This window comes from Camelus bactrianus, chromosome 30 (assembly GCF_048773025.1).
Source record: "Camelus bactrianus isolate YW-2024 breed Bactrian camel chromosome 30, ASM4877302v1, whole genome shotgun sequence".
Classification (NCBI taxonomy): domain Eukaryota; kingdom Metazoa; phylum Chordata; class Mammalia; order Artiodactyla; family Camelidae; genus Camelus; species Camelus bactrianus.
Window position 1 is genome coordinate 8,058,850 of NC_133568.1, and position 21,855 is coordinate 8,080,704.

The 21,855-nt window shown below is 47.8% G+C and overlaps 1 protein-coding gene across 6 annotated transcripts in view; it reads left to right on the plus strand.

Moving 5' to 3' along the window:
- SLC14A2 (solute carrier family 14 member 2) overlaps positions 1-21,855 on the plus strand; it is a 429,661-nt gene that overhangs the window by 374,278 nt on the left and 33,528 nt on the right. For 5 of the 6 annotated variants that reach the window (XM_045521425.2, XM_045521422.2, XM_045521421.2 and 2 more), the window contains exons 4-8: positions 4,347-4,534; positions 9,502-9,682; positions 10,668-10,857; positions 15,148-15,276; positions 19,517-19,709. In XM_045521425.2, coding sequence (XP_045377381.1) covers positions 4,358-4,534; positions 9,502-9,682; positions 10,668-10,857; positions 15,148-15,276; positions 19,517-19,709 — 870 coding nt within the window. In that variant the 5' untranslated portion in view covers positions 4,347-4,357. The remainder of the gene's footprint in view (positions 1-4,346; positions 4,535-9,501; positions 9,683-10,667; positions 10,858-15,147; positions 15,277-19,516; positions 19,710-21,855) is intronic. The other variant, XM_045521423.2, reaches the window with a different exon arrangement.

Sequence of the window (21,855 nt, forward strand, 5' to 3'; positions counted from 1 at the left end):
TCCTAGGGGTCTGTCTTCTGACACCCAGCTCGGCCTCTGATTGCCAACTGAGCCCTGCTCCAGCGGGGTCCACAGCTGGGATTTCCTGGCACAAGCCAGGTGTGTATTTTCTCAGGCATTTCCTTGGCCTGGAGTGTTCTCTTCTGTCTTGTCTGTTCGGCCAAGTCATGGCTGACGTTAGAGCCTGGGCCTGTCTGCCCGAGGCCGGGAGCCTAGGGGTCTGCCCTGTGCTCCGACAGCAGCCCTTGCGTCCACCCCACCATCCCCGGCCCCGCTTTCCCTGCACGCTGGCAGCTTCTCTCTCCCTGCTGCCCAAACAGGAGCTCTCTGCAGGCAGATGTTCCCTCCAGGTAGCCAGTGCACACAGTAGGTACTCAACAGAGAGCTTCTTACAAAGAGGATGGAGGCGCCTCTGTTTGGGGAGCCACTGGGACCTGGCTTTTTGGAGGGAGCGAGGCTGAGCCAAACAGCCCTTTCTGTCCGAATTTCTTCAGGAGAGGGGAAGGTGCAGGCAGCCAAGGAGAGCGTTCTCACGCCAAGCGGGTAATTATGTGTTCTTGGAAGCAGGTTTAATGGGCTGGCTCAGCGCTGCGCTGGGAAGGGGCTCTGAGGCCTGCTGCCTTCAGACGGGACGTGGCTCGGGCAGCCCTTCCACCGGCCAGTTTTAACAAGTGGCCGACGCCTTATGGAAACTTTGGCAAGGCGCTCTGTTTCAGACCAGCCAGCTTGCACTTCATCGCGTTGCTTTAGCCATCTTTCCCTCCAGCCTGGGAGCACAGGAAGAGAGGAAACTGAAATCCCTGAGCCTGACTCTGCGCCAGGAACCCCGTCAGCAACCCCGCTGTCCGGAGAGTCCTGCGCTGCCCTTGAACGAGGGAGACCCGGAGGCCCGTGCAGCGCCTCCTGGCGGGGGAGAGAGGGAAGCTGAGCATCTTCCCTTCCGCAGCCTGTGCTCTTTCCAAACAGCATCCCTCTCTTTACAAGGCCATTTTTGCTGCACGTCTCACCCCTACCCCGAAGCCAAAATTCCCCCATTTAAACAGGATAAACATTCCCATGGCCGAGGAACGCTGTGTTCCCCAGAGGGGATGCAATCACGTTGTTCCCGCCGAGGTTATGTGGGCTTGTGAAATAGAACACTGGGCTGACAGCCTGGACCCAGGCTGGAGGGTGGCCACCCTCCCCTGCGTCCCCCAGCTGTGCCCTGCACGGCAGTTGGAGTAACAGAAGGAGCCCAGAGTAGGAATGTGGGTCTAATCTGGACTCTGCATGAAGTCGCTGGTTTCCCGGGCTCTCTGCTTCCTGCAGCCGACACAAGGCAGCAAGCTTGCTCCAGAAAGGGCAGTCACATCCATGCGAGAGACGATTCTTGTTTTGCTTTCCTGGGACTTGATTTTTCCATCTGTAATTGGGAATATTCTCTGCAGACAGGAGGGACTCAGAGGAAGAGAAGAAAGTGCCTTTCTGGAGAGACTCTGGGGTATACTTCCCTTGTGCAATCATTCATTCTTTCCATAATCCTTGAACAGCTATTGAGGGTTTATTATGTGTCTGGCTTTCTGCTGAGGAATGCAAACACGGAAATCAACCAGGTGACGTGCCCTGTTCGTAAAGGGCTCATAATGTATCCACTCTATTTTAATTTTTTTAATTTAAATGTTTCATCCTGTAGTTAGAAAATTATTCCTACTCCTGCCTCATCATTATGCTTTTTATCATGTTCCCTTGATTCTATGATACATATCGTTCTCCTGTTTGAACATTTTTTAAATCAAGGTGCAGACGATTTTAATTGGCAGCGTTTTCTTCTTTCCTGGTGATGCACAAAACAATGATCCATCTTACAGTTGAGAACGTCTCAGATTCAATGAAATATGCTGAAGGATGAAAGTTATTTTTCAGCTGGACTTTTAATGGAATTCACGGCCACTGAATTGAACACAAGGTCTTCCCAGAACACTGCTAGTTCATGCAGGTGTGTCGTGTCCTGCAGGCCCCGTGTCTGGACATCTCCTTGCCCCTCACTTTGCATCTGAATGACTTGGAAGGAATCCTACCAACCGGCCAGGATGCTGTAGCACCTCTTGGCCACCAGAGGGCGAGAGCGCATTGGGAAGGGACAGGCTTGAGGGAGGTTTAGGGAGACCGGAGCCTTTCCAGATGTGCGCCCTCCAGGACAGTCTGAGGTCACTGAAACTCCATCTGCAGGGTCAGAATAGAGGAAAAGCCCCCTTCCAGAACCATAGGAGCACCAGAAAGAGGTGTTGGCTGGATCGGAATGATGTTTGCAGACCCGTGCTAAAATCAGCCGTGGTTTAAATGCTGTCTTCCTGGGAATGCAGACAGGTGCCAGACATGGCGAGAGTCCTGCCTGGAGAGTGCAGGGCTGATGGGAGGTCCCAACCTTCTTCAAACACTCAAGACTCATGGGACCCAAGGTGGTTTGTAATGTTCTCCACGGCAGCAGTCACCCGTAGCCTGCCTGCCTTCCTTCCTCCTTTCCTTCCTTCCCTCCTTCTCCCTCACTTAACTGTCTGTTTACTGAACACCTACTATACGCCAGGCACTGTGCAAGGAGCTGGGGACACAGCAATAAACAGAACAAATCCGGTCACTGTCCTCATGCATCTTAAGTTCTGGTGGGAAGATGGATACTATACAAATAAATATACAAATAAATCTATTATTGCTGGGTATAAAAAAATGCAATAAGGAAAAATGCTGGGTCCCATGAGGACATGTGACAGTTCCCATGGTCGGGGGTAGAGCTGGGAGGGCTTCTCTGACAGGTGATAACTGAGGGATGAGTGGGAGTTACCCAGGGAAAGGGGAGGGAGAGGACTTCCAGGCAGAGTGACCAGCATTTGCAAAGGCCCTGAGGGGGAAAGGGCTAGGAGGCCAGTGTGGAGCCCAGAGACGAGGGGCGGGAAGAAGAGGGCGGGCTGAAGCACAAAGGAACTCGGTGACACAGAGCCTTGAGCGCTGTGTTAAAGACGTGCTTTTCCATCTGTAGCCACTGAAGGGATGTAAACAGGAAACCGGCCTGAGTGGCACTGAGTGCTAATCCAGCTCTGAGGACCCACGGAGCACAGCCTGGAGGAGAAATCTGAGAAGAAGAGGGGGTATCTTATTGGGGAGTTATTGGAGAAGCGGGAAGAGGTGATGGCAACTAGGTGTGATGTTGGACATCAAGGTGTATTTTAGACACAGAATTCCCAGAATTCCCTGATGCAGGGAGTACTGAGTTTGACTCTGGAGTTTTCAGCAGGAGCAGGTTGGAAGGGAGAGGACTTCTCCTAGGACGGGCACCTTTGCAGGAGGAGGGCAAGACTTGGGAAGGGAACATTATGGGTTGTTTCAGGGCATTAAGTTGAGGCTGCTTCTGGGACATCACGCAAATACAAACAATTAAATCTGTGAATCCAATGCTCAAATTGGGCTGGAAATGTTAGATTTGGGAGTCATTGGTATGTAGATAGAAGATGAAGCCATGGCAGCAGGAGCAGTGGGAAAAATTCTAGGGCATCTAAGGCCATGTGCAGCCCCAAAACCACCTCCCAAAGAAACAGTGAAGTGAAGGGAGACATGAGTGAGCTGGCGGGGGCCAGAGATGGATGGTTAAGACAGGAAGGAGGGAAGAATTAAACCATCAGGGAGCAGCCAGACCAAACCTGGAAAACGAGCACGCTGGGCAGAGGTTGGCCCAGAACCAAGTCGCAGCACAGGCCCTGACCTTGTGGTGGACGGGAAAGGAGCCCCGCGTGGAGGGACCAGTGCACATGGCCTCCCGTGGACTGTACCAGAGATGCGGCTGTTCTTGGGGAAGGAATGGGGGAGCGGGAAAGGGCACTGAGGGCAGATGGGAGGCGGGGCACTGGGGGTCAACAGTAAGCAACACAGTATGCATAGAAATTAAGGAAACGAGCTTCTTTTAGACCCCGACTCAGTTGGAAGACCCAGACCCATGTTTGTTTATCAAGGGAAAATCTATGTACAACTAATCACATGATAAGAGAGTACCATGGACAATGTGAAAGGAAGAGAAAAAATATTTTAGTGATCAGAAAAAAAGAGACAGCTATTCTAACTGGGAGATCAAGGAAATGTGCAGAGCAGAAATGGGCTTCCTTCTGGACTTGGAAGAAGGGGGGATTTTGAAAGGTCAGGTCTCACGTGGGTGGAGGAATGGCTCCAGGCCCCTCTGGTAGCACGTGTGACTGGAACAGTAGGTCCCGTGTGTGTCAGGACAGACCTCAGGCCCCCTTGGGGCTCTACCCAGCCTCCCGCCACCAAGTCCCTCGCGCCCCATCCTGACTCACCTGCTGTTTCCCTTTTCCTTCCACCAGTCGCATGACGGATGAGCAGCCGCCCCAAGGAGATGTCTGACACTCACACTCACAGCAGCCCTCTCCTGGCAGAGCCACTGTCCTACAGATACAAACTCTACGAGTCAGAGTTGACCAGCCCCACCTGGCCCTCAAGCCCCCAGGACACACATCCTGCCCTGCCCCTCCTGGAAATGCCTGAAGAAAAGGTGAGGAATGTCCCTCCCAGGATGTCCCTCCCCACTTCCCAATGCAGGTGTGACATAAATGTGGCCAAGGAAGTGCCATGGCCCCAGAAACGCTGCCCTCGGTCAATGCACGCACACACCCACGATCGGTCCTACTTGGCCTTAGATGGAAAACGGAGCTCAGGGTGCGACGTGATTTTAAGGACAAGTGGAGAATGCACACCCACATATCAGTTTTCCAACCAGTCCCACAAAGTTTCCCCCTTAGACCTGCCCCCTTGAATTATCCTATTGTCCTCTAAAGGAGGCCCTCCTTGCAATCATCTGGACTCGGGTTTTTCTTTGTGGGAAATTTTGGTTTTGTTTGGTTTTGTTTTTTACTATTTCAGTTCCTTTCCTTTGTTATGAGTCAACTCAAATTTTCTATTTCTTCTTGAGTCAGTTTTGGTAGTTTGTGTCTTGCTAAGAATTTATACAGCTCATCTAGGGTACCTAACTTGTTGGCATACAATTATTCATTTCTTTATAATCCACTTCCTTATAATCCTTTTTATTTATTTAAGGTTGGTGGTAATGTCCCCTCTTTCGTTTCTGATTGTAGTAATTTCCATCTTCTCTTTTTTTCTTTGTCAAGCTAGTTAAAATTTGTCAATTTTGCTTTTTCCAAAGAACCAACTTTTAGTTTCATTGAATTTTATATTGTTTTTCTATTCTCTATTTAATCTATTTCCACCATAATCTTTATTTTTCCTTTCTTCTACTTGCTTTGGGTTTAATTCACTGCTATTTTTCTAGTTTCTTAAAGTGAAAGGTTAGGTTTTTGAGAACTCTCTTCTTTTTTTAACATAGGTATTTATATGTATAAATTTCGCTCTATGCACTGATACGGCTTCATCCTGTAAGTTTTGATGTGTTGTGGTTTTGTCTTCATTCATTTCAAAATATTTTCTAATTTCTCTTCTGGTTTCCTTTTTGGTCCATTGATTACTTAGGAGTGTGTTATTTAATTTCCACACATTTTCCAAATATTCTTCTGTTTCTGATTTCTAATTTTACTCCATCAAGATCAGAGAAACTACTGTGTATGTTTTCTATCCCTTTACTGATATTTTTATCAGTAAAAATGTTTTACTCATTTTATGGCCTAACATGGTCTATATTAGAGAAGGTTCCATGTGCTCTAGAAAAGAAGGTGTATTCTGCTCTTGTTAGGTGAAGATTTCCATAGATGTCCATTAGGTCTAGTTAGTTTGTCGTCTCCCATTTCCTTGATCTTCTATCTAGTTATTCTATCCATATTTTCAGTGGAGTATGGAAGTCTCCAATTATTATTATTGAATTGACTTTTGCTCCTTTCATTTTTGCCAACTTCTACTTCATATATTTTGGGGCTTTTTTGTTAGACATGTGTTTATAATTCTTATTATCTTCTTGGTAGATTGATCTGTTTATCATTATAATTGTCTTCCTTACTTGCTAGTAACAATTTTTGTCTCAGCAAAAGGTCTATTATGCTGATATTAGTATAGTCATTTCAGCTTTTTTTGGTTTTGGTAACTGCGTAATATGTCTTTCCATCTTTACAATCTATACATTTGAATATAAAGTGTGTCTCTTGTAGACAAGATATAGTTGTATAATTTTTAAAAATCCATTTTTTTAATTTCTGTCTTTAACTGAAGTGTGTAATCCATTTACATTTAATGTAGTTACTGATAAGGTAGGATTTATGCCTAACATTTTGCCATTTGTTTTCTATATGTCGTATCTTTTCTGTTTTTCTATTATTTTGTTACTGCCATCTTTTGTCTTACATAGATATTTCCTACTGTATCATTTTAATTCTTCTGTCATTGTTTTCTATATGTCTTTATTTATTTTCTGAGTAGTTGCCCTGGACATTACAACTAAGATCTTAACTTATAATGATCTAGTTTGGATTAAAACCAACTTAATTACAATAGTATCCAAAAGCCTGGCTCTTATATACCTCCTCTGTGCTGTTTTTGTGATACAAATCACATCTTTATACATTGTATGCCCATCAACAGAGACTTACAATTGTTTTATGAAAAGTTCTTTTTTACATCAGAAGGAGAAAAAGAGAATTACCAAAAATACATTTATACTGTCTGTTATTTTTACCTATGTAATTACCTTTATCAGCAGTCTTTATTTCTTCATATGGACTTGAGATACTAGTGTCCTTTCTAGTGTCCTTTTATATCAGCCTTAATGATTCATTTTAATGTTTCTTACAAGAAATATTAAAATATTAAAAGGCTTACAGGGCAGGTCTGTTAGCAATGAATTTTTTCAGTTTTTATTTATCTGTGAATGTCTTAATTTCTCCTTCATTTTAGAAGAATAGCTTTGCTGAATATAGAATTCTTGATTGACAATCTTTCTTCCAGCACTGTCAATATGTCATTCCACTGCCTTCTGGCCTCCATGGTTTCTGAAATAAGGTGTTAATTCTTTTGAGGATTTTTGTATATAATGACTTGATCTTCTCTTGCTGCTTTCAAGAGTCTACAAAATTACTCTTTGACTTTGAATATTTTATTAAATATTTGGGTGTAGATGTTTTTGGGTTTCTCCTACTGGAAGACTGTTGAACTTCTTGGATGTGTCTATTACTGGTTTTCATCAAATTTGGGAAGTTTTCAGCCTTTCTCTCTCCTCCCCTTCTGGAACTCCCATTATGCATATGGTGGTGTACTTGATGGTGTCCCACAGGTCTCTGAGGCTATGTTCATTTTTCACCTTTCTGATTTCTTTCTGTTCCTCAGGCTGAATAATCTCAGCTGACTTGCCTTCAAGTTTCCCAATTCTTTCTTCTGACTGCTCCAATCTGCTGCTGAGCCCATCTAGCAAATTTTTTGTTTCCATTATTCTACTTCTCAACCTCAGAATTTCTAGTTGTTTCTTTGTTACAATTTCCTCTTGATATTCTGTTTGATGAGATTGTTCTCATACTTCCCACACTTTCCTTTAGTTCTTTATACATGGTTTTCTTCTGTTCCTTGATTATACTTAAGGTGATTTTAAATCTTTGTCTAGTAAGTCCAATGTCTGGGCTTCCTCAGGGACAGTTTCTTTTGACTTCTTTATTTCCCTTGTTTCATCCTTTCTGTTTCTTTGATGTCTCATAATTCTTTGTTAAAAACTGGGTGTCATAAATAATGTGGCAACTCTGGAAATAAGATTCTTTCCTCTCCCCCAGGATTTGTTGTTGCTGGCTTATTTTTGTTTAATGGTTTTCCTGAAATAATTCTGGGAAGTCTGTATTCTTTTGTAATTTGTAGCTGCTAAAATCTCTGCTTAGCTAGCTTAGTGGTTAGCTAATGGTTGACCAGATATTTCTTTAGATGCCTGGAATCAATAGGACTCTCAGCATTGGTCAAGGAGATCTGTGTGTGTGTTGGAGCATCTTCAACACTCACTCAGGCAATTTTCAACTCTACCTAGCCTTAAATTACTGCTTGAACAGAGATTCAAATTCAGCCAGAGGTGAGAACTCAGGAGATTCTTGGTTATTTTTTGAGCATGCACACTGTCCTGCATTTGTGCCAACCTGACACCTGCATGAAGTATTCTAGATTCACAAGACTGTGCACAAGCCTTTCAAAGCCCCTTCTGAAACTCAGTCTTCCAGTTTTCCTTTTAAGCTTTTTGATTAGCCTCTTATTTTCCTCAACTGTTATTCACCACCTCAGGCACATTTTTTTCCAGTGTTCTCATTGCTTTTATGGAGGAGAGAATTTAAGGAGGTCCTCCATTCACCATTTCTACTGACATCCTCAAGACATTCAAGTTTTGATGCAGTGATGAGGTTAGAGAAATCCATAGCCCATCGGTGTACAACAGAAGTAGAATATAAGCCACACATGTAAGTTTAAATTTCTATTAACCACATTTTAAAAAGTAAAAAGAAGCAGGTGAAATTAATTTTAATAATACATTTTGCTTAACTTAATATATATATGAATATACGTGATATTATTTTAGTATTTAATCAATATAAAGTATCATGGAGATATTTTACACATTCTTTTTTTAAACACTAAGTCTTCAGATCTACTTAGAGCACATCTCAATTCAGATCAGCCACATTTTAAGTGCCAAGAGCCACATGTCCCACTGACTACTGTACGGGAGGGCACAGTTTCAGAGCGAGGAGTCATGACCAAGGGGTCCATAGGTAGAACTGAGGAGGGTGAAGGATGAAGAAAATAATTGATCTTTATTTTCACTAACCTCCAATGAACGTTAGCGTTTAATTATAAATATAGGCAATAAGCAACAGCTATATTAGTAGAACCTGAGATTTTTGTCATTGTAACAGATTGGGTTCCCCTGGAAAGCTGGCTCTGAGATGGAGATTTGCATGTAAGAAACTGGCTTAAAATTGTAAAGGGTATGTCCTTGGGGTCAATACTTGTACAGACGTAAAAGCAGCAGGATGGGGCAGAAGAAGTTGGGCTGTGACACAGTCAGAGTAAAGCCCTCAGATGCCCCTTTGGTGACTTCTGGAGCTGGAATGGCCCTACAAAGTCCTGAGTTGGGGTGGCAGCTCCCACAGATTCACTCATCACTACTTCGAAATTATAATTTGTATTGGATCTGCTGCCCCTGTATTGATATCAGTTTTTTTTTAATATTGTGATCACTGCTTTTCAATATAATTGGTTTTCATGGCAATCCTATTTATTGTGTTCATTTACAAACATTCTGGAAAGAAGTCCACAGTCTTGCCGAAGTGCCAAAGGGATCCGTGGCACAAAAGGCTCAGATCCCTGCTATGAAGAATGTGCGGTAGTCCTGGGAGGAGCAGGGCGTGGGGGCGCCCTCGACAGCGTTAGACTGTGGACCTTTATCTTAAGATCCTTCTTTATCAAAAAATTTGACCGTCTTCCCCACCCCCAAATGCCCCTGCTCTCAAGAAGCGAAACGATATGATATTTTGTCATGGCTTCTCCTGAAAGGATCTCCGGTCATCCAACGAAGAAAGCCACATCGTGAAGATTGAGAAACCCAATGAAAAGGGAAGAAGGAGAGAGAGTGAGGCAGCCCCTCGGAGCTCCGCAGGCCGGCGGGGCATCAACATCTTTCAGGCTGTGGGCTACCTCACAGGCGAGATGAAGGAGTTCCAGAACTGGCTGAAAGGTAGGCAGATGCCCAGGGAAGAGGCAGCCAGGCCAGGCCAGGGAGGGAGACAGCCCTCCCTCCGGCTTGGACCACAGAAGCTGCTCCCTCACTCACTCATGGGAAAGGCCCCCACATTTGAGGGACTCCAGCCCTGAGTTGGCTCCGGGTGGGCATAATGTATTCCTACTGACTGAATTCCCGTGGTTTGGGGATTAAATGCACTTCACTGATTTTACTTCTTTACAAATTCTTTACTCCTATGTGGAGCAGATATAGGACAACCACATTAGCCATCATACGAGCCACTTTTCAAACAAGCCAAATGGCCATTCCTTCCCTCATTCCACAGCCATTTTTTTACGCGCCAAGAAAATATTGGCACCACCCTGCCCAGGGTTCCAAGTTCTCTCCTTTTAACATCATTCTTCTGTTGGTTTTCCAAAACCAAAGGTTGCAACAAATACCCCTACCCTCCCTGCCCGCACCGGGCCCCCACCTTTAGAGGCTGTCCTGGAAACCGAGCCAGAGAATGAGTAAGACAGAACGTATGTCAGTATGTAACCCAATGCTGATTTCACAGCTGGGCTAAAATCGTTTCTTTCCCGGCTTTTTTTCCTTCAGACTACTTTCTGTTGCTGCTCAGATACCAGCCCTCCACTGAGTCATGCAGCACTACACAAAAACACTCTCCACCCCTCCCCACCCCTGCCCTTGGACCAGTGCATTTCCCTTGGAATGTTCCTGGGGCTTCCTCGCCAGCCCAGCCGATGGCTGGAACAGTGTTAAATTGGTCTCAGCGTGGTGCCTCAGTCTACATGGCAAAACTAACACCCACCGTGGACCGATTGCCAGGCTACTCAGAGACTTGGGCTGGGCGCCAGGCTGAATGAGGGGAACCGTCCTGGCTGGCGCATCCCAGTCTTCCTTGGTTGCCACGCCAACCAGTGGTCCAGCAGGGAAGCACAGGCTGGCCCCTGCTGATGACTCTGCCTGTCTGTTTCAGATAAGCCCCTGGCCCTGCAGTTCACAGACTGGGTTCTGCGGGGCAGCGCTCAGGTGATGTTCGCCAACAACCCTCTCAGCGGGCTCATCATCTTCATAGGGCTCCTGATCCAGAATCCCTGGTGGGCGATCTCCGGGGGCCTGGGGACAGTGATGTCAACTGTAAGTGCCCTCATCTTGAGCCAGGACAGGTGGGTTCCTCTCTCTGGGTGTCTGGGGGTCTTGGGGTAGACAAGGTGGAGAAATGTTGACTTGGGTGATCAGCCAACCTTATCCCAGTATCAGCCAACCACAGTCTCCTGAGTATCAACTGTGGGCATGTCACTGGGGTTCTTTACTGAATTAAACTGCTCCTGTGCTCACAGCAAACAGCGCCAGGGTCCATTCGGCTGTAGAGTGTTCTGCAAACACTCCCCTGAAGGCAGGTGCTGAGGAACAGTCAAGCTGGTCTTCCTTCAGGAAGCCTACAGTCTAGCTGAGGGACATCAGACTAACAGGCAAGAAATGTCTCAGAATCGCCCAAGGTAACGTAGGCTGGAGAGCTCACAGAAGGCAGATTTCAGCCAGCGCTGGGAGGGCAGGTTAGGGAGGGCAGCCTTTGAGCTAGTAACACGGATGCAGGAGAAGGGGAGGGGAGAGGAGGAGAGGGCAGTGCAGGAGGTGGCCTGGGGGAGGGGAACACACAGGAGCACGGGATGCAGGGGGCAGGCCTCGGGGAGGGCCATCTCTGCCCCAGTGCCCACAAAGCCCAGTGACAACAATGGGCAGCTCCTTACAGACCTGGACCATTTCCTCAGACTTCGCCATGTGCAGTTCCAGTAGCGCCCAGGATTCCCTAATGGCCGCCATCACCTGGAATGATTGCTAAGAAATGTCGTTTCTCCATCCCCCCACTCCCCCTCCCTCCCAGAGAGAGTCTGATTCAGTGGACCTGGGCATGGGGGTGCTTTTAACAAGATTCTCCTGGGTGCTTCTGATGATCAGAGAAGTTTGGGGAAGCCCATATCCTGAGCATTTTCCAATTCTGGAGTCACCAGCCCATTTTTAGATCATGAATTAATTGTCAACAGCATTTTTAAAAATTAAAAGAATAGAATAAAACAGATCAGAGTGATCCATATGTAACGAAGGTAAATATTATTTTGTTAAATTTTTGTTTCAATTATGTTGGGGTGTGTGTGTGAGAGAGAGACACACAAACAGAGAAACTAGGTCACACTATAAAATACATCACTTCCTTACCATGGGATACTGTCCAAAAGGTTGAAAAGCCCTGTCATGCCTTGTGACTCTTCCTGCCACTTCACAAGGCATTCAGTGAAAGTAAGAGGGTCCACATTTTGCTGGGTGCCAGAGCCAGTGGGTGGCCGGGCTTGGACTGGGACAGGTAGCCTCCATCTTCTAGGCTGAGGGTCAGTGCCCTCCCTGCACATGGACAGGGTAGAGAGCAGAGCCAGAGGTCTCCTGGTGGCCCCAGAGCCAGGGGAGCAATCCGAGTGGCTGTGTTGTAACCAACGCCACAATTCCTCCAGCCCCACATGACATTCCAGACCCACCAAGGTGCAGGCGTGGGTTGACTTATGTCCCGTGAGAAGTGAACTTGTCCCTCTGAGGTGGCCTTGGGGGACCACTCCATTTCTAGTCGGGAGGGCACTCCAGGTCAGATGGATGAGAGAGTGGGTTCTTTGCGGTGTAGGTCTGGTGGGTAAGAGGATAAATGGCTCCAGCCAGGATTTTGGCTCTGATTCAACCAGTGGTTTTGCGGTTCCTTGGTGCCACTTATCCACAGACTTATAGGCAGCTGGCAGAGAACTGGGCCTCTCTGCAGGAGCACTTCTCGTCTTGTCACTGCTTCATCACTGTTGGCCAAAACCCCCCTGAGGTGAGCTCTGTCCAGCCCACCTACAGGTTACCTTCGAGAAGCCCAGGCCCCTTCCTGCTCTGATGGTCTGATTCTGTGACTTTCCTCCTGACCATAATTCACTGGTAAACTTGCCAAGTCGTTCAAAGAGTTGCTACATGGACTTCTGTTTTACAAGGGAGACGCACACTATGCCTGCTTAATCTTTCCAAATATCCTGAGTAGCAATCTGAAACAGGGGTGCATTAGGTAAAAACCCAATCCCTCAGCTCGGCTTCCAAAGCCTTCTCTGATGGGCTTCACCCTGCCTGCCAGTCAGCATCACACTCTTCCCAATTGAGCACTTTTGCTTCTGCCTGTCTAATCCTACCCCTCCTTCAAATCCTTCCTCCTCCAGGGAGCCACCCCTGATTACCCCCAGTGCTCTCTGAACCCTCCTTTCTCACTTAAAAAACCACAGACCCTACCCCAATACTATATTGGATTTAATATTACTGCCTTCTGAGTCTTTTCTCCCTGGCTACGTTCTAAGCACATTCAGAGCAAGGAGTCCCTCTCCAGTGGTCCAGAGTCTAGCACAATGCCTAGAAAAGATTCCAGCTTCATTGCCGACAGGTCAGTACCATGTTCTACATCACAGGCTCAAAGCTCTAGGCGCCCTACACAGCATCCTTACACACACAGCCTCCCGAGGAGCCCCAGCTTCGCTACTGTCCCCAACGAACCACTGACGCAGCTGCATGTCCTGGTCATAACCTCCGAAATCCCCTCCCCCACTCCCCCTCCCCCTCCCCACCGCTCCTGCTTCCCCTCACCCCCACTCCCCACCCTTAACTCTACTACCCCACCCCCACTAGCCCGAGACTGCAATTTACAACCACAGCTTCAAGTTCAGCAACACTGATGCTCAATGTCCCGATGGAACATGATCCTAACAAAGGTCTTTGGGGCATTGAGGTTGAACCTAGCTGTATATTTTTGATGATCAGGGCAGGGGTGTAAAGTAACGGATTTCCTTTGACAGTCAAACCCGAAGCCATCAAAGTTTTGGTAAAGAAGAGTTCTGGGAGGGGACTCTCCACGGGGAAGGGCAGCTGTGGAGGCAGCCCTGAGATGTCCCCCTAATTTTATCTCCCCTGGGTCCCCTCATTTGATACCTGCATTTCCTACACACCCAACCACTGGGGCTGAGGTCCTCCCCCAATATGAGTCAACGGTCTTTGCTCAGTTTGCCTAAAGCAGCTGGTATTAAAACCAACAAGTACTTAATTCCAACATGGTGCATAAATGGGAAAATATAAAAAATGCAAACACATTTTAAAATAATGATTTCCCAAAACACAGATCTCTCAGGTAATTTTTCTAGTCCCGAGGAGGTTCTGAACACCAATGGTCTTCCCTGCCGCCCCCGTTCCTCCTCAGCCCCCTGCCTGCTTCCAGCTGCCCCGTATCTTCCCAGCCTTAGAGCAGCCAAAGACCCAGCTGTCCTGTGTCCCATACAAATGTCCCCACTCACGTGCCCCGGGTTCAGCTTTTCTTGTTGGAAACTGTCTAGAGAGCCTATCCCACCATCTCCCCTGCTCTCTCATCGAGCTGAGCTGATCGCCTGGTCACTGCAGAGCTGAAGGCCGCCCTGTTCAGACCTAAGCTGTAGCCTCTGCCGGGCGGGAGCCTCCTCTCCCTGGAGCTCCCTTCCTCCGTCACAGGGCACCACACTTCCAGAGGCCTCTGCCTGCAAGAACAGTCAGTGCCTGGTGGGATGTAACACGCACACACACCTGGTCAGCAACCGCTCACCTAGACCTTTGCGTGCACCGGACACTGTTGACTGTTGCTAACACTGATGCCAGACAAGTTGGGCCTCATGCAACTTCCAGTGGAGGGCGGGACAGACCACAGCACGCAAAGCTCATTCCCTCGCGGGGGTCTCGCAGTGTGGTTTTCCCAGTGCCGTCCCTCACCCCGTCCCTCTCTCCCCTCCCTCAGCAGAGCAATGGGCAAGGTCACGGACAGTGTTCGTGCAGAGCAGGGAGAGAAGTTCAGGTGCACACAGGCAGCCCTGATGAAGCGGAAGGAGGCAACAGACTCCAGCTGGGACTCTACGGAGCCTCTGAGCCCTCCTGCTGGGCCGTGGGGAGAGGCGTGGGCATCGCGGCAGACTCCGCGCGTCCACTCCGGGGCAGGCGTCAGCGAGGAGCAGTGCCCCAACTCAGGCAGTCACAGTGTCACTTAGTAAAGTCAGAGCACACCCTCCCCCTCCTTTCCTCCCTCCCTTCCTCCTCCAGCCCTGTCTCTTTCACACACACACACACACACACACACACACCTTCCCGGTGCCACACCTCAGGTTTCTATCAGATTTCCCGATGTGTCTAACAATCTAGACCACCCCCTTGAGAAGCAAAGGAGAGCTTAGACACAGGCAAAGTGCATCATTTAATTCTGGATCAGCAAGGGTAATCGAAGCGTATGCGTGTGTGTGTGTGTGTGCATGTGTGTGTGTGTGTGTGTGTGCGGGATCTAGAAAGGTTCCGGCAGCTGTGTGACCCCCCAGCATTCACTGAGTACCAGGAGGAACGGGGCCAGGAGGCACCACCAAATTCTCTGTTTCCACCCCCAGGGCTGCGGTCGCCGCGGGCCTCCACGGGTACAACGGGATGCTGGTGGGGATGCTGACCGCCGTGTTCTCCGCCAAGTCTGACTATTACTGGTGGCTTCTGCTTCCTGTGACCCTCACGGCCATGTCCTGGTGAGGCACCTCCTCCTTTCTGCTCCCAGACCTTCCGGACCCCAAGGTGCTGTGTCTGACTGGAGGGGACGTGCGCTGTCATGGCGCCCGGCGTCCTCGCAGTCCGGCTGGCTTGTCTCGCAAGACACCCTGGGAGTCCATGCGTTCAGCTGCAACACAAGGGAGTCATTCTGAATTTGGAAAAATGGGGACCCTTTAAAGAGCAAAGACCACATGTTTGATTTTTTTTTTAATCTCTGTGGATAATCTCCTCTGAAGGGTAGGCTTAATGATCATGGCTGACATTTACTGAGTATTTCCTACAAGCCAGACACAGTGCTAAGCAAGGCAGCCCCCAATTTACAGAGGAGAAGACTGAGGCACACAGAGGTTACATACTCGCCCCAGGTGCTGAACCCAGAGTCCGCACTCAACTCCAGGTGATGTGGGGCTCACCTCTCTTGTGGACTAACCAGGACCCCAGAGCTGAAACTCACTTGTGATAGAATCAGAGGGCTTTCTTGGAACAAAATGTCTGTATTTAAAACATAGGATCTTTGAACCAGAAGCGTCTTGCTGCGCCATCACCTCATTTTCACACCATCGTCAAGAAGTCAAGATGAAGGGTATTAGCAACAAATCGGCCTTTTACACACAGGACCCTCGGTTCGCTGGCTCCTGCCCCAGATCTGCAGCGCCCAAGGGTCTGCTCTCGTGCCCCCATCACGAGGTGTCCCCTTGGCCCCCAGCCCCCGAGGTCTACAATCTCCACCCCCACTGATTCCTAACTTCTCCCTTTGGTTTCAAAGTCTGGAGTTACTAAAACCGGTTAGTTCAATTTCATTTAAGTGCTGTTCCATTACATTTTAGTAGTGCTTGCAAATAAATTACCACATTAAGCATTCTGGGCAATGTATGTTTCTCCTTAGGGGCTCTCCCTTAATCTCCCAGGACAAAAAGTGATGGCAGGCATTTCTGTGGGGATTTCCTTACTGCCCCCACGTGCCAGGCCCGAGGAGGAGGAGGAGAATTTGCCTTCATGTGCGTACATTGGGTTTATAACGATGTGGAGAAGCCCCCCAGCACAGCCCCTCGGCCAAGGCACACAGCGGGGCGGTGGGTCTGTAGTGCCCACCCTCACCCTCACCTCCCAATTTAAAAGGCAAAAAAGCCCACTGTGCCCTACACTGGAGGAGCTCTGTGCACTACACTGTGGGGCTCCACTAATCCACTCATGCGGTCCTGGAAATCCAATCTACAGGGTACGTACTAGCAGAGCCAGAATTATCCAGCAAACAAACATTTGCTTAGCGCCTGCTCCAGGCAGAGACTTCCAGATGCCGAGGAAAGTTGGGAGCAAGAGAAGGTCTCCAACCTCTTGGAGCTTACATTCTTCTTGGCAAAGAGAGACAATCACAACTTGTTCTTTAATAAGATCATTTCAAGATGCTACACACACATCGCAAACAAACGTACAGTTACAGGGGGCAGAGGAAAGGGAGTGGGAAGGGATAAATTGGGAGTTCAAGATTTGCAAATATTTAACTACTATATGTGAACTAGATTAGAAAAACAAGTTTCTTCTGTATAACACAGGGAACTACATTCAATATCTGATAGTAACCTTTAATGAAAAGAAGATGAAAAATGAATCTGTGTGTGTATATGTGTGACTGAAACATTATGCTGTACACCGGAAACTGACACATTGTAACCAACTATATGCTTCAACAAAAATAAATAAACAAACAGCATTTGAAATAGACTGCAAAAAAAAATAAAAAAGATGTGAGAAGTGCTTTGAGGAAAGCAAAACGGGGCAGATGAGACAGAGAGTGATTCCAGATGTGGGTGGTCAGGAAAAGCCATTTTGCAGAGGGGACATTCAAACTGTCACCTAAAGGGTGAGAGGGTACCTGCCACGCCTAGATCTGGGTGAGGTCTGTTGCAGGCAGAAGCAACAGCACGTGCAAAGACCCCACTGGAGGAGTAGGATGTGTTTGAGAAACAAGACCAGTGGGGCTGAAGCCCAGTGAATGAAGGAGACAGGGCAGGAGGTGAGGACAGAAGTGGATGAAGGTCAAGTCCCCACACCTTGTAGATCCAGGAAGCCTTTTCCTGTTTATTACAACTGTGATGGGAAGCAGTTAAAGGGTTTTAAATTTCAACAAATCACTCTGCTTGCAGTGTGGAGAATAGATTTTAGCTGGAGCAGGAATGGATGCTGGAAGCCTAGTTAGGAGTCTGATGCAAAACCCACAGAGGGACGGGACTGGCTTGGACTAGGGTGATGTCCATGAAGGTGATGAGAAGTGTTTGGGCTTGGGGTCTGTGTTAAGGAAGGGAAAGGCAGCAGGACTTCCTGGGAGGCAGTGCAGTAGGAGCAGAGGAAAGGAAAGAAGATTCAGGACACTCCTCTCATTTGCCTCAGCACCTGGGTTGATGGAGACTGAAAGAGATACTGGTTGGTGGTGGGAGAATGGATGCAAGTCAACAGTTCTGCTGGGACGTATTAAACTTTAGGTTTCCAACTAGAGATGTTGAGAAGGCAGGTGGATGTGCAAATCTGGAACTTTGGGATATGGTCAAAATTTGGAAGATGGAAGCATACAGAAGATATTTCATCAGTAGAACGAAAGGCTATCACCCAGAAGGAGAAGGCCCAAGACAGAGCCGTGTGATGTTCCAACATTCAAATACTTGGCAGAAGAGGGGAAGGACCATGGAAGGGGGCTTGAGAAAGAAGAGCTAAACTAAGTGCAGAGTCGGAGTAGCCCTGACAGAAAGGGTTTCAATCTAGTCTGAGGATCCAGCTGTCGGATGAAAGGAGCAGAGAGTGACCGTGCACTTTGCAAGGTGGAGGTCATTGGCGAACTGGACAAGAGCTGTTTCTGTGGCATTAGGAGAACATACGCCTGATGGGGGTGGGTTTGGGAAAGAATAGGGGTAGGAAGATGGGGGATAGCAAAGACAGACTCGTTTTGAGGAGTTTGGCCATGAAAGGGGGCAGAGCAATGGAGCAAAGTTGGAGCAGAAATCAGGTTAATGGGGAAGGATTTTTAAGGTAGAAGGTACTAGAGCACATTGCATATTTGTGAGAATGAGCCAGAGGAAAAGGAGAGACTGAAGCTGCAGGAGAAAGGACAGAACTGCAGGAATGAAGTGTTTGAGATGGACTGGATTCCAAAGTTCAAAGAAAAGAATTGGCCTGAAGAATTGCGGACACTTCCATTCCATGAAAAAGGCAAAGAATAAAGCAGAATATGAATCTCATGGTTAAACAGACGAAGCATTTCTCATCTCATCATTTCTATTTTCTTAATGAAGTAAAGGAAGGTGGTTAGCTGAAACTACAGGGAAGCAGAGAGTGAAGATTTGAGGACAAAAGAGAAAATGTGAGATAGTTGTCTGAGCGAGCTGGAGAGTTCATTTGCTAGGGATGTGTGGCAGGGTTTTCAAGCACTCTTAAATGCCCATTTGAGAGTCGTTGTCCTTAATTAAAAGTAAACCAATCAATCAGACCATGTAAGTTCACGTATGGTCTGGCAGCTCACTGCGTGTGGGAGACACAGGGTACTAGGTGCCAGGTGGCTGGTGCCGTCAAAGGAAACTGAGGCTAAGGAAGGTTAATTACCTAACGTTGCTCACTCAGCCTGTAAGTCAGTGTAGGAGTTAGAATTTGTGTTCATCCCAGCTCCATCTTTCTCTAAAATCCATGCCCTCTCCAAAGAAGAGACCAAGAGGACAGAGGATACAATGAACTGAAGGTTTCATTTTCACACGGCGGTTCCCAGAGTAGCTCAACATACTTCAGCCGAGTTCAAGCTCTCATGTTTCCCGTGTGCCAGAGCAGCCTCCTCCTGGAAGCTTATCTAAAATATACATTCTGAATGCTATCACAGCCCAGGATACATCATGACGTACAGCATAATGATCCAAAGGCAACACGTGACATGTTTGTAAAGATTAGATTCTGTTCAGTCTTCTTGGTTTAAGAAACAAGGAAATGTGTAAATTCTTTTATAAAGTTTTTCTATTGAAAACAAGTTACCATGCTTTTAAATTTTGTTTCCCAAAGATGGAGACTTATACTGAACACCTTATTTCCAGTTCCAGATCAGCAGACCACTAGTCTCAGGGAGCCAGGAGTGGCTGTGCCAAGGAAAGGGGACACGGAGTGGTACAGTGACCAGAGCTGAAGAGACAATATCGACTTAAGGATGATCACAACGATTAATCCTTTGTCTCTTCCATCTTCCAGCCCCGTCATTTCCAGTGCCTTGAGTTCCATCTTCAGCAAGTGGGACCTCCCGGTCTTCACACTGCCCTTCAACATCGCCGTGACCCTGTACCTGGCGGCCACGGGCCACTACAACCTCTTCTTCCCCATGACACTGGTGGAGCCCATGTCTTCAGTGCCCAACATCACCTGGACAGAGATTGAGATGCCCTTGGTAAGTCACCAATGGCAGGTGTGTGGGGCCCCGATCTCAGCGCAGAACTCCTCGCTTACCAGTCTGTGCATGACCCAGGCTCTCGGCATCTCTAGATGCATCTCCACAGACGATGGGTCATAGCAGAGAAGAGAACAGGACGGGGTCGCTGCCACCTCCATATGTTCTTTCAGTAAACTCTTACTTGACACCTTATGTGTGTCAGGCACTTTATCCGACACTGGGAACTCTCGGAGAATAACACAACATCCCTGCCTTTGTGACGCTTGCACTCTGCCCAGAGCAACAGATAATAAACAAGTGTACAGATGAGGACTAAGTTGACGATACAGAACGGTGGGACTGAGGGAGAAATATTAAATTAGATGGATTGTTGTGTAAAAGGGGCAAGACACTGAAATAATGGTTAAAATCAAGGTTTTCAAGATATCAGTAGAAGATGGGGGTAAATTTTTGTGTGTTTCCCATAGCAGTGGTTCTTAAGTAGGGGTGATTCTGCCCTCCTGGGGAGAGCAAATGTCTGCAGAAATGTCTTAACTGTCAAAACTGGGGAGCAGGTGTACCACTGGCACCTCGTGGGTAGATGCCAGGGAAGCTGCTAAGCATCTTGCAGTGCACAGGTCAGCTCCCTTGCCCCCCACCCAACAGCAAAGAACCAACCAGCCCCAAATGTCAATAATGCCAAAGGTGAGGAACCCTGCTGTAGATCCTATAATCACATGTGTACACATTCTTTTATTCTACCCATCTAGAGGTGTCTAGAGACGTCAGAGATAAAGGGATATAATAAAAATCTAACATAAGATTACATATAGAAAACTGTAAAATTTTGACCTTAACGAACATAGAGATAGCTAACAGCTTACATTGAAGCAAGTTTATTATGTTTTACTGTTTCAAGCCCTTAACTTCCAAGCTCGTTTAACCCTCATCATAACCCAATACTGTAAGTACTGTCATCACCCCATTTTACAGATGACAAAACTAAGGCACAGAGACGGTTAGTTGCACAAGGTCAAACTATAGCTAATGCCTCAGATATTATCCATGTGATCTGACTTCCACGCCCTCTCTACCCAGCCTGGTCCTTCATCTAGATGTGTTTGAACCTCTGTGTGGCCCTGGTGCCGGGCGCTCAGCTCCGGGGCCACCGCTCCCAGGTGGGGTGGTAGCTCGGGTCCTGCAGGGTGAGCCCCACCCTGAGCCTGAACCAAATGGACAAGGAAAGGCTCCCCTGCCCCTAGTGGCAAACGCTGCTGCCCACAATATCAAACCTTTTTAAAGTTTTTGTCTTTTTGAGTTTTATCTGGGGCTGGGGTTGGGGCTGGAGTGGGATCAGAGGCAGAGCTAGGTCCTAAATCCAAGAAAATGGAAGAGACAGAGCCCTGCACTTAGGGGAAAGCCCATCTTCTCAAATGGAAAACTGCGGGGGTCAGAGCAGGGGCAAAACTAACTTTGAATCATCAACAATCAGCCATCTGGCGACTGGGTACATGCCTCAGGGGCACAACCCGCTGTCCCCGAGCCCCGCCTGCAAGGCATGGTCCGAATGACAGCTGCAGGGACCTGTGGCGCTGCCAGAGAGGCCTACGGAGCCCCCCACCCGCCCTGCAGGGGGCGCTACTGTACCATCCTGCACTGAGGGGACCAGAGTGGAGAGAGCCACACAGAGGAGGTACCTCTTGTTCATCTTCAAAACAGTTAAAAACTGGTCGGAGCCACATCCACGTACCCTGAGGCCCACGCTCACCTTCTGAGCGCCCCTCCACCACCACCACTCTGACCACAGGCTCCTCTTCTGCACCATCCAGATCTGAGTTTGGAAGAATCAAAGCCATTTTCCTCTTTCTCTTTAAAACAATGGGGGGGGGTGACTTCTTTTTTGTTTAACCAGCTTGTTGTTGTTACGCAAGGATGATCTGGAGCACGTAGGAGGTCAGTGCTTAGTAAATTTCCACCACACACCTGACCGCACCGCGGTCCTGGCTGTGGCCTGGAGAGCAGTGTGGAGGAGCCGGGGCCACCATTCGTTCACCGGGCCAAGTTTTAGATCCTGGCGGAGCTTCATTCTAATCCCAGGCTCCCCTCCAAGGCAGCTTGCTCCCTCATTCCTCTCATTCTTGCCTGCTTGGGCTTTAAACCTGGG